The sequence below is a fragment of the Coloeus monedula genome (assembly GCF_965178545.1).
Source record: "Coloeus monedula genome assembly, chromosome: 2".
Classification (NCBI taxonomy): Eukaryota; Metazoa; Chordata; class Aves; order Passeriformes; family Corvidae; genus Coloeus; species Coloeus monedula.
In genome coordinates, this window is record NC_138782.1 from 113,001,942 (window position 1) to 113,016,185 (window position 14,244).

The 14,244-nt window shown below is 37.5% G+C and overlaps 1 protein-coding gene across 2 annotated transcripts in view; it reads right to left on the reverse strand.

The window, feature by feature from the left end:
* Positions 1–14,244, reverse strand: part of ATAD2B (ATPase family AAA domain containing 2B) — a 75,316-nt gene that overhangs the window by 21,079 nt on the left and 39,993 nt on the right. The window contains exons 17-23 of one of the 2 annotated variants that reach the window (XM_082277111.1): positions 12,740–12,872; positions 10,647–10,833; positions 9,841–10,026; positions 9,059–9,194; positions 8,562–8,743; positions 5,857–6,016; positions 2,593–2,715 (exon numbers count right to left, since the gene is read on the reverse strand). In XM_082277111.1, the coding sequence (XP_082133237.1) occupies positions 2,593–2,715; positions 5,857–6,016; positions 8,562–8,743; positions 9,059–9,194; positions 9,841–10,026; positions 10,647–10,833; positions 12,740–12,872 (1,107 nt within the window). Of the gene's footprint in view, positions 1–2,592; positions 2,716–5,856; positions 6,017–8,546; positions 8,744–9,058; positions 9,195–9,840; positions 10,027–10,646; positions 10,834–12,739; positions 12,873–14,244 lie in introns of both variants that reach the window. The other variant, XM_082277110.1, reaches the window with a different exon arrangement.

Consider the following 14,244-nt stretch of genomic DNA (forward strand, 5'->3'; position numbering starts at 1 on the left):
ACCACAATCTTTGACACAATTCCTGATCCCTTGTGTTTGTTTGCCTTACAGCATGAGGCTTCCTCAGACCTCAAGAGCTTGATATATTTTCCTCTGTTCATAAACAGTTAATCTAACACAGCTTCTTCCATGCATTCCAAGTCTTTTGGACTTGGTTTCGATAGCATTCCTTGCTAATCCCATCAGTGATCTTAGCCTTGCACATTCTACAGCTGGACCAACTGCAGAGCTCAGTTGTCACTAAAACCAACAAGTGTTGTCCAGAAGCACAAGCATCTTCAAGTGTCACCTGCAAGTACCTGTGACACTGTAACATTTTCCATGCCAATGTACTGAATCCACTTTGAATCCTGCCCATTCCTGTCTATGAGTTGTTTTCTCCCACAAACTGGTGCTGCTCATCACGCACTTGTTACCTGAAGGCCAACTTACCAGCATCTCACACCAATGGTACCTGCTTTTTCTGATTTAACAAGTTCATTGCATGATACCATCAGCCTTAATTATGACTTAAGACACTGCCCTTCTTTCGACAGAATCTGCAGGCTTTGTCCCCAGAAATATCTATTACTGGGCCACTGTCACAAAAAGGAGGGCAGCATTCCAGTTCTTGCAAACTTGCAAGAAACGGCTACAAGCCATAGAGTCATTCTCTGTAACAAAGAGCTCTTAAAAACATTTACTTTAACCTCGGAAGCAATAACCTTTAACAGTCATGGGGTCTTGGATAATTAACCAAGCACAGCTCACAGCATGACACTGCAGCCAGAATTGTGAATATTCTTATAGTTCTAATAGAAAAGTACAGAGAAGAAATGAAGGCATTATATTAGCTCTGTTTTACAACCACAGCGGATTACAATTGGTGCATTTATCCACAATTCAAGACACACATTGCAAGCTTGCACAAAATTAGACAAAAACATGCATGACTGAATAGGAAAATAAAAAGAACTGTATCCATTTTAACCTGAAGAAGAGAAAGCCTATAGACACTTGCATAGTTCAAAGGAATTTATTAATAAAGGGTCCTCAGTCTACCAACAGAAGTATTTCAAGAACCAGCAGCTGAAAGTTAAGACCAGCCAATTCAGCCTAGAAATCAAATAATGGAGCTTTATACCAAAGCAGGAAACAACTTGCCAAGGTAAAGCTGGAATTATTGAAATCAGTAATCCCTAAATCAGCATGAAATTTTGTTTTAATGTTATAGTTCAGTGATTTTCAACCTTTTTCAACTTTCAAAACTTTAAAACTTTTCCATGGAGGTAGACTCTTTTCATGTAAACAGAGCACTGTTCCCACACCAGGAATATGTTTGGACTTTTGGTAACTTTCCCTGGTCACTTTAGAAGCTGTACACAGACTTGGACATCTGTGGACTACAAGTTGAAACCAACTCCATTAACTCAGTAGGTGGCTATGTCTCCCAATTCTGGGCTGTTAGACTGTCAACATCATGCTCCCTTCAATGTGGATGTATGGGTTGTTTCTTATTAAAAAACAATCAGTATATTATCTCCAAAACTACATTTGTACACATGCCAGGGTAAACCGAAAATCCAGTGGTTTAAATGCCATTCTCCCTTATCATAATTCTTATCATACTGTATTACACACACTTTCAGAACACAGCTCTGGTTCCACCACATCCATGTAAGAACCCAACATTTACCTGTTCACCAGGTTCTATAATACTGTCTGTAATAGCAGGCAATGTATCCCTCTTCTGAGAAGAATGATGGTGTTTTATCAGACCAGCTCACACAATAGAAAAAAGTAGAAGAGTTTCAAGTTCAGTCACCTTTTAACCTGCACTATCTGAATCTAACATGCATTCTGTACATCTTAAATTTAAATGTTTATATTGAGATCTGTAAATTCTATCCCACATATCTACAGAAGCTTTTCTTGGTCTCCTTGTCCCTTGCCAGGCTGAATTCTCTGAGCTGAGATCCTAACCTGATCCCTGGCTGCTCAGTTTCTCTGTATTCCTCCCTCTGTATTTCTCTGTTTCCATTCTCTGCAGGCCTCCCTTTTGTGTTTAAGTTTGTCCAGAATCAACTTACTCATCCACACAGGCCTCCTGATGTGTTTGCCTAACTTCCTCTTTGTTGGGAAACATCACTCCTGAGTTTGGAGGAGGCAATCCTTGAGTATTAACCAGCTTTCCTGGGCCCCTCTTCCCTCCAGGGCTTTATCCCATGGGACTCTCCCAAGCCAGTTCTCCTGAAGTCCAAGGTACTGAGCTTTGCTGTGCAACCCCCTTGCAACCCTAAGGATCTCAAATCTCACCACTTCATGGTCACTGCAGCCCAGCTGCTCTTGAGCTTTACATTCCCCAGCCCCTCCTTGTTGGTGGGAACAAGGTCCAGCACAGCACCTCTTCTTGGTGCCTCCTCTGTAACTTGGAGAAGGAAGTTGTCCTCTACTCATTCTAGAAACCTCCTGAATTGCTTCTGCCCCGCTGTGTTGTCCCTTCAATAAATACTGGGTCCACAAGATCCAGGGCTTGTGAATATGAGGCCATTCCTATCTGTCCATAGAGGGCCTCTATAGATGTTGTGTTATGATAACTGAAGTTAAACATACCTCTTTTTCTTCTTGCTTCCTTGATTTCTTCACACATCTTATTAAATTCTGGGTCCAGTTCAGCAGCAATGATGGCATGAGCAGTGTCCTTCAAAGTACACGCTCTATGTCTAATTATTTTATCTAGAAAACAGGACAGCACACTTTTTTACCACAATTACAAAAATTCCTTAGCATTTCTATGTTGGTTTGTATTGTATATTACAACACTGATAGAAACAGAAGTAATTGGGAAAAATTACAGGTGTATGAAAATGCAGATCAATCAATACCACAGTACACTCAAAAATCACAACCCAGCTGTTGAAGAGATATAGGAGTTTTCAAAAGTATAAATTGCTACTTTAATCCATGCTGGCATCTATAAACAAATGCAAATAGTGAATTATGAACACACCTAAATCAACTTGCTATCAGGTGTAGCCAGTTTCCACAGGCAGATCTACACAGCATAATCGAGTGGAGTGCAAAGAGTCCCAAAGTAACAACAGACTTGTCCAGGAATTAATTTACCCACTGGGGTCTAGGAATATTCACAGTTATACTGCCTGCAAAATCACACTGGACATCATCTACATCTGTAAGGTAGACCTTACAGTTCCTTCCCTGTTGTTTTTTTTTTTAACCCAAAATTATTGCTTAATTATTATTTAACAACTGATCAAAACCATGCTAAAACACATTCTTTTATTCCTTACACTGAGTAGCTGTTTCTCATTTTAATCCATTAAAAAAAAACTGGCAAGAAACAAGCCTCGAGTGTGCTACATTTTCAGGCCTAAATTGCCCATGCTGGAAGCCTAAATGCAACTCAGGAAAAAACAGACCAGTTCCCCTACCTTTGAAACACACAAAACAAATTATTCCACTGTTGAAATTTGAAAAGTAATCGTAACTTAATAACTAAGCCCATATGTGGAGAAAATTGACATCTAGAATGTAGCTTTTCAATGAAACCTACAACACTCATTGTTTAACTTCAGTACAAACATATTTCATTTGTCAATCCATCCATACTGAATTACTTTTTCCAGCTGTTGCAGGTACTTCAACAGTTGTCATCAACATTCATGTCTAAAACATATTCTACAACTGGCAGACTTAATGTTTTAATAATCTTTAAAGACAACAATTAAGAATATCACTAAATATTTATTTTGCAATATTTGTAATTCTAGAAACAGCAAACTTTACAGCTGGAAAAACTGCTGAGTGAAAGACTATCCAGTATCTACCTCAAAAGAGCCCAATGTTTTCTGGGGAAAACTACTGCCCACTAAATATACTGGAAGTTGGAAGGTTTTGCCCACATATTTGTGAAGCATTATGGCTTATGATCACCAAAAAAACACCCTGCATTCATTCCAGACATAATTTTGAGATATTAAGCTTCAAAGTTCTGGAGAGATAATAATGTTTAAGAAGGCCTTGCAAAGAAGGAAGGGAGGGGAGGGGAGAGGAAGAAAAAAGGAATCAAATCAGGGTGTTTGACTAAACCACCACTTTCCTCTAATCCTGTGATGGGCAAGGCTTTCCCCCAAGCAGTGCTTCAAAGAGGCAAACACTCATGTCCAACATACAGTGGTTATGTTTCCATGCCTTCAAGAACATTTCCCAGTCAAACAATGGAGGGAGAAAACCCCAACATGTATTACTACAGAACCTGTCTGAAATTTTATAGCAAAATACCAGGAAAAAAAGCCCAAAGCAACCAGGTTTTGACATCCAGACTGCAGATAAAATCAGTTAGTCTGGTCCTCCCACTGCTTTTCCAGGTTAACAACAGGACAGAAGCAGGTACAGTATGAGTCTTCTGCAAATTCAAGCATGAAGCAGAAGCAAGCATATATGCCCAGCTTTAAAGAATGTGTACATTTATAGGTTAATATTCATTAAATGAATAGATCTGAATGCATGGAATGCTTCCTCCGAACAGCCATAATGTGCTGTTTCAGGTGTGTTCACACAACAGCCCAAGAAATCCTGCATCCCAGAAGGGCAATACATGCTCTGTTGTTAATAGCAGAGGACAGAACAATTTTTCATTACCTCCTATCCAAAACTGAACCTAGGAAGAGCCAGATCAATTTGTCCCAGCTCAGTTCTGACAGCAAGGAAAATCAAAATATCCCTAAAACAGGTGCTCTTCAGATACAGTCAGAATGCCAAGTGCCCACCAAAGGCTTTAATTGGTTCATATCAATTGCCCATTAGAAGTCCTCAAAAGTGTGTTATCAGAAACACAAAATAAATGGAATTTTTTTTAGTTGAAAGAAAATAATGCGTCATAAACTGAAAAAATTGTCTTCTAGAAATATGAACTGGGTTCAAAAGGCAACGTGAAACAAGTCTGACCAGACTATACTGTATCTAGGCCACACATGAGACACTGGCAAAATGCCTCAGAAAATCAAAAATTTGAGAAGAAAAATACAGAAAAATCAGGCTTTAACCTGGTAAAGCAATTTCACAAGATTTCATGAGGAACTTTTTAACACATTGGACTACATTTGTAGATCGACCCTGATGTCCAAGTATTACATATATTAAATAGAACCCTACATTAAAAGGGTGCTTTGTGTTGATGCTTTGTTGATGACTCTTGAAGCTGCTGGCTGAAAGGCTTTCTTTGGGCAATGTGCACTGTAAGACAGCCCTAGCAAAGAGCACACAATGATGTTCTTTCCTTAGTTTGGAGTGTAAACAGTTTTTACATGCATTTCAGTCTACAAATTCCTTTTTAATTGAAAGCATCCCATCACATTTTGTCAAGACAATACTGTCTAATGTCTCCTAATCAGCTGCAACTGACTTTCTTGCCTGGTGATTTATCCTGTTTTATTTCTAACCCCAAATACATAGATTTTAATTTCTGTGTACGAATTTCATGTTCTAAGCTAACATGGAAATACAGCAGGCCACTGCCAGATTGTGTGAGGATTCTCTACAGAGCTCTCCAAATTACAGTGGGGTTTTGTTGCATATACAGAGTCCATATATGAAAAAGGAGCTATCAAATTTGAAAGGGAACTACAAAACATAATTTATTAGAGAACAGCTCTGAATGCTGTAGTTTTCCTGCTCTTCTAATGTCCCCCAGGTGCACTACATGCCTTAGAATACTAAAAGCACAGACCCCTTAGGACTTGCTTATCCTAATTATCACAAACCATGCAGCTTATCTAAATGCCAGAATAGCAGCAAAATACGGGATTAAATACCAGGCTTTCAGGTCTAGGTAGGTCAAAAGAAGTAGATTCTTACCTCCAGGATCTTTGTCTGGATTGTACTCCAATGCATTGCTGCAGATCAGGTCAATGTCTGTTAGAAAATCCTTGGCTGTTAAGTAGTTGTGTTTATCAATTTTGGTTATTACTGTTGACAGGTCCATTGGCTCTTTGATAACCTCAAGGTAATCTGAAACCTATAAACAAACAGCACACAGAAATGACACAGGACCATATGCATTCTTATTGAACAATGACAATCACATCTTTATACTTGGATTCATTCCACATGCTTAACTCTAAGACATTAACTAAACATTTTGATTTCTAAGCAAATTTATGCTAAAAATGGAAGTTTTATCAGGCTAAGAACATGGCATTTCCAAAGCTGCTTTCCTTCAGGAGATCACCAATTTATCTTTCAAAATTAATTAAATAGTATTTTTGAGGGAATACACTTTAATGTAAATGTATTTTTCATTTTAGACTGATTTAGTTATAGATCTTTATGGTGCTATAAGACTGTCATGTACTAAAAAAGCAAAACCCATCAGACTAACTTGAAGCCCTAGGAAAAATTAGGGAAGCTCTATTTTGTTCACTTTGTAGGTAAGGTTCTCATTAGACTAAACAGCCAAATTATCAGCTTTTAAATACCTTCTATAAAATAGTTTCTTCAATCACTTGTTAAACAAAGAAAAGTCAGGTTTTATTGATTGCAGATGTTAGATTGGCTGTACAGAAGGACAATCCAAAGAAAAAGCCTTGTGTCAGAGTTTACTATGAGCTTAGATCGTAACTGGAGATTCAGCAACCACCAGGGCACACTAAAAAGTGTTTAACAGAATTAATGATACCATAAGGGTTTCAGCCTTAATAGTCAAATGCATCAGCACAGCTGCTGTTACAAAGTTCACCCAAAAAATTTATGAATTTCTTATTTACTTCAAGGGAAAAAATATATATATATTTGAATGTTTCAGTGTGATTTAGATTAGAATTAATTAAAAACACTGGCAGCCTCTAAAACAGTACTGCATTTTTTTCTTTTTAAATCACCCACATATGATGGTCACTGCCAAAGCACTTAAGAGTTAAATACATATTCAGATCAAGCCATAATGGTTCTGTAAATTTTTTTTTTTTAAATATAGTGGCTGCAGACAGATATTACAACATAAACTAATATTAATGCATTATTTCAGTGGACAGCAATGTGTCACTTAATTCCTTAAATACAGATACTGAAATTTATTTTGACAAATTAAAATGGCAAAAATTCTCTTTTGGTCTCCCTTTACAGAAACATGATGATATCTGGTTCAGGGACTGGAAAGCCAAGGCACAGGCTTCCTTTTCTTGTTAGCACAGCATCAGAAAATCCTCACTGGAAGCTGTAAATATTGCTGCTGATTTAGTCAGGAAAATCCTTGACTTATCACACAGCAGCACTCTGCAATGCAAGTAGGAGTGGAACAAACCTAACACATTTTCTAAGGAAGTCAAGCAGACAAGCTGTTGTAGAAAAGGAAAGGCTAGTCCTGTGCTGAAATGCAGCAGGTGGGACAAAAAAGGATTACATTTGACTTCTGGTGCTGTGATATATTAGCAGCATTCTGGCAAGTCTTCGAATAACAAATTCACATTTCTATTCTCTCCATCTACAAAACATGGACTTATTCCTTCTCTGTGTGCCCTTATTCATGTAAGTTTAGACCACAGTCTTGACAGAAAGGAACTACCTTCACTACAAGTATGAAGAGTTTCCTACAATAATGGACCTCCCAAACAGTTTCACAGGAAAAATCAAACCAAGTTACTGCTCAGACCATGCTCACACTGTAGGTTGCCACATTAAACAGCTCACCAGGCTTTCAAAAACAGTCAGCTATGGAACACTATGGAAAGCTCAAATCAAGAGAGGACTGCATCAGCCCATAAAAGACGCCTGTTCCATTCTGCCTGTTCCATCCTGCAAGGAATTTACACTCCAAATCTGCTTTTTACAGTGATGGACATCTGATGTCCCATATTCATCTTTTAATGTCTTCCAAAAGAGTTGCTTCTCTCTTCAGAAAAAAAGTAGGGATCTTTTTTTGCAGGTAGCAAGCGTGCAAAGCTTGCAGGGGGCCAGCATCTGATCTCAAAGACAGACCAAACACAATCCTATTCATACAGCAGCACTTGAAAATAGATTTGCAGATCAAACTGTCTCATCAGTTAGGTGTGTACAGTCCATAATCGACCAGTTAATGCCTTATAATGTGCTACCATCTGTGATTAATGGCATCCACAAGCATTGCTGCTGAAATTATGCAACAATACTATTAATGCTGAATGCATTACAGAACACAGATCACTTTCCCAATATTATCATGTTTATGATTACAATGCTGTAAAAGTTTTTATTAAAGAATTTTATTTATGGTTTCAAGTATTTCAGGAGCACTGGCAGGAACAGGAGTGTTGGCATTTTAAAAGGCCCGTTTCAGTTATAAAAAGCACAGGAATGCACTGGGGCCACTGGTAATAGAACATGCTCCAAATCCTTGCATCGTGGACAATGAGGCTGTGACTGTATCATCAGCTAAAAAGCAGCATCTTAGATTGGACGGATCATGAATAAAACATCTATTTTTCTAATTAACTCAGCCATTTCCTTTTTTTATTTTGCATTCTTTTTCTAATATTTTCAACTTCATTGTTTGCACATTACTGAAACAAGACCTCTTCAATATCCACCGGTTTGCTGAAGATGTTAAAGCGTTTGTCTGTGGCCAGCCTCTTGGTGACATCCCTGAGAAACAACCGCAGCTCCCGCAGGGTGTTCTCCTCCTGGTCCTCCATCCGCTGCTTCTCTGCTTCCGACAGCTCCCGGGCAGGACACGGCAGTGCAAGAGGAAGAACTTCCAGAGCACGAAGAGCTAGGGAAAAAAACAAGAAGTCAGACAATGGAAACATTAACACCACAGTGGCTCTTGGGATTATGCCACTCCCAATTTCATTATATGTATTTAATATGCATTGTGGATCTAACTATCACTGCATCCTTGACCCCACAACTCTCCATCTTCCACAACTGTTAACTGCAACTCTGAAATTTATTCTGGGCACTGATTAATGCTGTCACATGGTAATTACACTAACTGTTAACTACCCACATCTTTTTAAAAAGGAAAGGAACACAAAATAAAACAATAGGATCACATTATTATTGGTTTTACTGTAACTTAGTTTACCAGCCTGTTTCCTTCTTGGTGGGGGCATTGCTGCCTCATCAAGAATTAAGCCTTTGAAAAATCGCAATCTGTCTTCTTCACTTGGTCTTTGAATATAAAAAACCTCTTCATACTGGATTCTGAAAATACATTTCACCTAAAAAAAAAGCCATAAGAAAACTGAGGCCACTGAAAAAGACATGAACAATGACCATATTGTAATACTAGTCACAATCTTTTCAAAATCAGCCACATGACAGGAGACAGTAAACTCTACCTAAAGCTGTGTTCACAGCAAAGGAAAGACAAATACTTGTAATTCTCACTGAATTTTCTAAAGTAATGAAACTTGTAGTATCCCATGATCCTAACAATGGCCACTCCTGCAGTAAAAGGAGAATAAAAGGGCAGGAGGAGAAAAAAAAATAATCACAGAAAATGTTAAGGAGAAAAACCAGGAACCCTCCCCCATCTGGAGCCTCAGAAAATGTAATGCTCAAGGTCAGGCCTTTAGACTAAATCTGCATTTAATTATAATGGAGTCATTTGTCAAAAAGAACAACTGACAAAATGAACAATTTTGTCTTCCCAGAAGAGTAGCATGGAGCTTATGAAAATCAGTAATACAGACATACATCCCACATTAAGGAAAATTACTAACATTCAATTATTATCACATTTTCTGTATGACATATTTTAAATTAAGTTAGAAAACCACTACAAAACAAAATGATTTTACATGATTAAAACATCCAGAAGAGCACAGAACTCCCTAACAATTCCTCCTTTCATGATAAACGTACCTCTTCAGGCAAATCACTAAACATGGACTCAGAGGTAGACAGTAGAAATATAGGTGAGAAAGATGGTATATCTTGCAGCAAAGTTAGGAAAGTAGCTCTCACAGTTTCACTGACAGCTTCCCACCAATCACCAATATGAGGCATGTAAACTATACTTGGTACTGTTCTTCGAGCTTCACGAAAGATCTAATTAAAAGAAACAGTGACATTTCAACTAAGGAACTAATTGTTACCATCAGTTGTGAGTAACAAAGTTCTTGTGCATTAGAAAATGACTCATCTTTGTGGTATTTTATAGACAAATGTTCCAGCAGAATAGAATTGTCTAAAGACTTTCTAAACAAGTGTTTGAGACTCAGCTGCAGCAGTCAAATATTTAATGTCATGTGCCAGGGAGACTACAAAGCAACGACTTTGTTTTAAAAATACTTAAGTTTTAAAAACTGTTTTGCAATTCATGCAATATTCACCACAAGCTATTTGGAAATGTAAAACATTTAAAACTAAGCAAATGAATCTAGAACCACAGCACAACAATCCATACACAACATCAAGCACTGAACACCCAGATTAAATTTACTCAGCACTAGGTATGTAAGGAGGGGGCAGGTTAAAAATGTAATTACATTCACTAGTTACTAGAGAGATCTCCATCACCCCCTAGAGACCTTTTTCTTTTAAACAGGAAAATAGAAGGAGCATATGAAAACCTGGACTTTAAGTTACATTATTCCATCTGGCTGCCTTTATATTGATGCAACCAGAATTACATAATTGACTCATTACAAGGGAATCTGAAATATCACCTGTGCACACGACTCTTCAGGCGTTTTGGCACTGACTGAATAAAGAGCTGGCAGGTCGAGCCTATGTACGGAGAATTTTTCCAGGGTGTGCAATAGTGCTGGAGCAAGGTGCGAAGTCTGACCCGAACCTCTTTCCCCAGAGAGCAGTAATCTTGGTCTGTAAGAGGTTGGCTGGTGATAAGCTGACCTGCAACAGAACAACAGTTGCAAAAGTCAATTAACAAACCAATGCTATCAATGGATGGATATATAGGAGATATTTTAGAATCCATAAGACTTTCAGTAATGGGTAATAGCTTCCTACAACAGTCTGAAAACATCAACTAACACTACTATCACTCAAAACTACTTCAGGTGCCAGTAACTCAAGATTTGTCTTATCTTTGTTTCCACAACCATTTAATTCAAACTCATCTGTGTGAAGCTATGATATATACTAAATTCATGACAATTTTCATTATAACCAGTTTATTTAAAACTAATTCCTTGATCATATAAGACGATTTATTGGACATCCAGTAAAGACAGCAATTGAATCATGTCTAGGTCAGTCCTAACTACTAAAGTATCTCCTCGGTAGCCTCAGGAATCCCAGGTCAACCCTTTCATCCCTTAAGTGCCGCCCAAGATTTTCAAGAACCAATGAACATTTCAATAGTTTACTTATTTAAGAAAAAGGATCTGAAGTAGGGTTGAATAAAATCACTATGTATCATGTATTTTAACATATTTGTTTTAGCATTTGTACACTTCTAGTCAGTAGACTTCTGAACAGAAGGAAAACTTATTTTTTGTTATTTTGTTGTTGAGAAGAAATTCTAAGCAGTCCAAAGGATTTTGTGTTTGTTCCTTTCTCTTGGTGTTTTTGCCCAATTTTATGGACAAATGAGACAAGAAGAAAAAAGCATTAAGTTTTTCCATTAAAAGTCCTTTCCATTTATAGAAAACTGATTATTAAACAAGAAAGTTTTTAATTAATTTGCATTTTCTCTCATTAAGGCATTTCTATCTGCCCATCAGTGAACTCGGGCAGTGGAACAAGACTTGCTGGTATTACTTCATGTTAAACATTTTGGGACAGGAATGAACACTGCTGACGTTTGGCTTTCAGTTCTAGTGGTGGTGGTTACACACACAGATAACAATCAAAAATGCTCAGAAAATAGATTAGGGGAGGCTTACATACTTTGCAAAAATAAGCACAGCCTTGTGATTCTTTCATTTAGGCACACATCCACACAAATATATATTGTTGTTCTGGGTTTGACTTCCCCCTTCCCAAGCTCACAACAAAAGCTTAAATTTGGCATTAGAATATTTAACTATGTCCCTCCAACTGTTTGAACTTTAATCCTTATTTTTAAGCTCAGATATCCATAAATTCTGTTCTGGCATTATTATTTAGCACAAAAATTTTAACAGTTTTCCACAAGATGGCTCTACTAAACAGTGCCACTAATGAACAGTTTTTCTAACTTCATTTTCTTTATTCAGCAAACTCCCTGCAGAAACTACCACATACAGTAGTCCAAAACTGTTCTTAACACAAAACCAAGAAATGTTCATTTTTGTTAATTACTGTAGCCAGTCCAATTTATACAAGATACACTTATCCAAATTTCACACACATTTTCTAAATTCCCATTTTCCTGAAACTTTCCACAAAAAACAATGAAAAAAGCACAATAAAAATGCTGAATGCATTCATTATACAAAATGCTTCCAAAACAGATGCATACACCAAAGCTCAACCATACTTTGGACGAAGAAAAAGCACACAACCCCTCCAATATATTCCTTCATACATCTCTTCTCAGTTCTTAACCTTTCAAATTGAAGTAGTTTGTTAAAATTAAGAATTGCAGTTATTATCTTTACGTCTAACCTAGTATTGAAAAACATTTCTGATTCCTGCGTGTAGGATGTGGCCTTTCCCAAGAACACCCCCACATCTAAAACTCTTATCTGTGCACTTACATGTTTCATTACAGAACACCAATGCCACCCCAAAGCAAACAACTTTTTTAGCTCTCCTGATGTAAGAGTCTCCTGGTTTTAGCTATCTAATTATATGCATTTAGAGAAACACTCACATTGTAAAATGAAGGTAGGGTTTATGTATAGCAGCTGATGACTGTTTCTTTGGTGATCCTGAGTGACAGCTCGTCTCAAAAATTGATGAAGCATTCTCATCTTCACTATCATCTAATATTAGACTTGGTACATCTGTTCCAAGAGATGTATTAATTAGAACTTTATCACTTCTAAGTACATGTACAACAAACAAGACAAGATACTACAATTTTCTTTGTGTCAATTATAATAAATCTTCAAATGTAAAAGAAATTAGTTAAAACTGTCTAAGTATCAGCCTTAGGAATAATAAGTACTTATTACTTCAAAAACCAAAACAAATTAAATGCTGTAGAAGTCTAATCATAATTACAATTTATTTTTTTAAACAATCAAGCTAAACAACTTCTCAAATACAAAAAAGTTTAACTTGTTATGAAATACTTCCTTTGGGTTTATTTTACAGCTAGAGGTTTTTTCAAGGATGAAGCTATAAAATGTGTAATTCCTCAGACTATACAGAATTTTGTAATTATTTACTTGTACCAAGTGTCCAAATTCTCATAGGTACACTTTTTCCAAAATTATTCTCAGCATGACTACCTAGACGTGTTTATGAAGAATTGTTTTCCACCCTCTGATAATCTGCTGAAGAATATCAAATTACTTTTTATCAAAATCAGTTCAATGCCTTCCATATTCATATATTATACCTTTACGTAGTTTAATTCCTTTGCTAATATAGTAACACAATGAACTGAAGTACTTTCTATACAGACCTTGAAAAGCAAAAATCTCAAAGACTGATTATATTCACAAGACACACTGCAGAGACTAACAACTGCAAAAATACTAATATAGTACTAAAACAAAACAACCAGGTAACAGTTGAAAATCAGGTACAGCTAAATTAGCTCCCAGAGCTGCAATGGGATTAAGAGTTACCTGGTGTGATTTAATAATGGAAAAGAACTGCTGCAAGATCTTTATTTGCCCCTGGAAAGGAGTTGAGTTGCTTTTGCCCGATGCAAGGCCACTCGTTCTCAGTCCCATAGGGAAGGAAGCATGCAATGATGGGATGAAAATGGTCACAGCCACTCAGCTGCACAGCAGGAGCACTGCAGAGGCCAGCTCTGCTGAGCAAGAAAACGTTCTGCAATGGATGGGCAGCATTCCTGAGAGCAGCCCAGAGTCACTGTAGCACACTGCTGCTCAGGACAACCACCAGACATCCCAACAGCAGCTCAAGTCGGCCATAGACACTTATGAAAAGGGAGTGCTGTGAAATGAAAGTGTGAAGTACAGAGAGATCCAAGTATTATTCTCAAATACACAGTCCACTGCATGACTTGTTGGCCTAACATGAGGCAATGGCACAGGTCCTGCCACACTGATCAGACGATCACCATGGGACAAAGGAATCTCCTTCAAGGCAGTGTTAAGAGTTGGATGGAGGTGCCATCCAAGCCACAGGAAAAACTGTCCCAGGGTTCCAGGAAAAATTGTTAAGAGACAACAAAGGTTC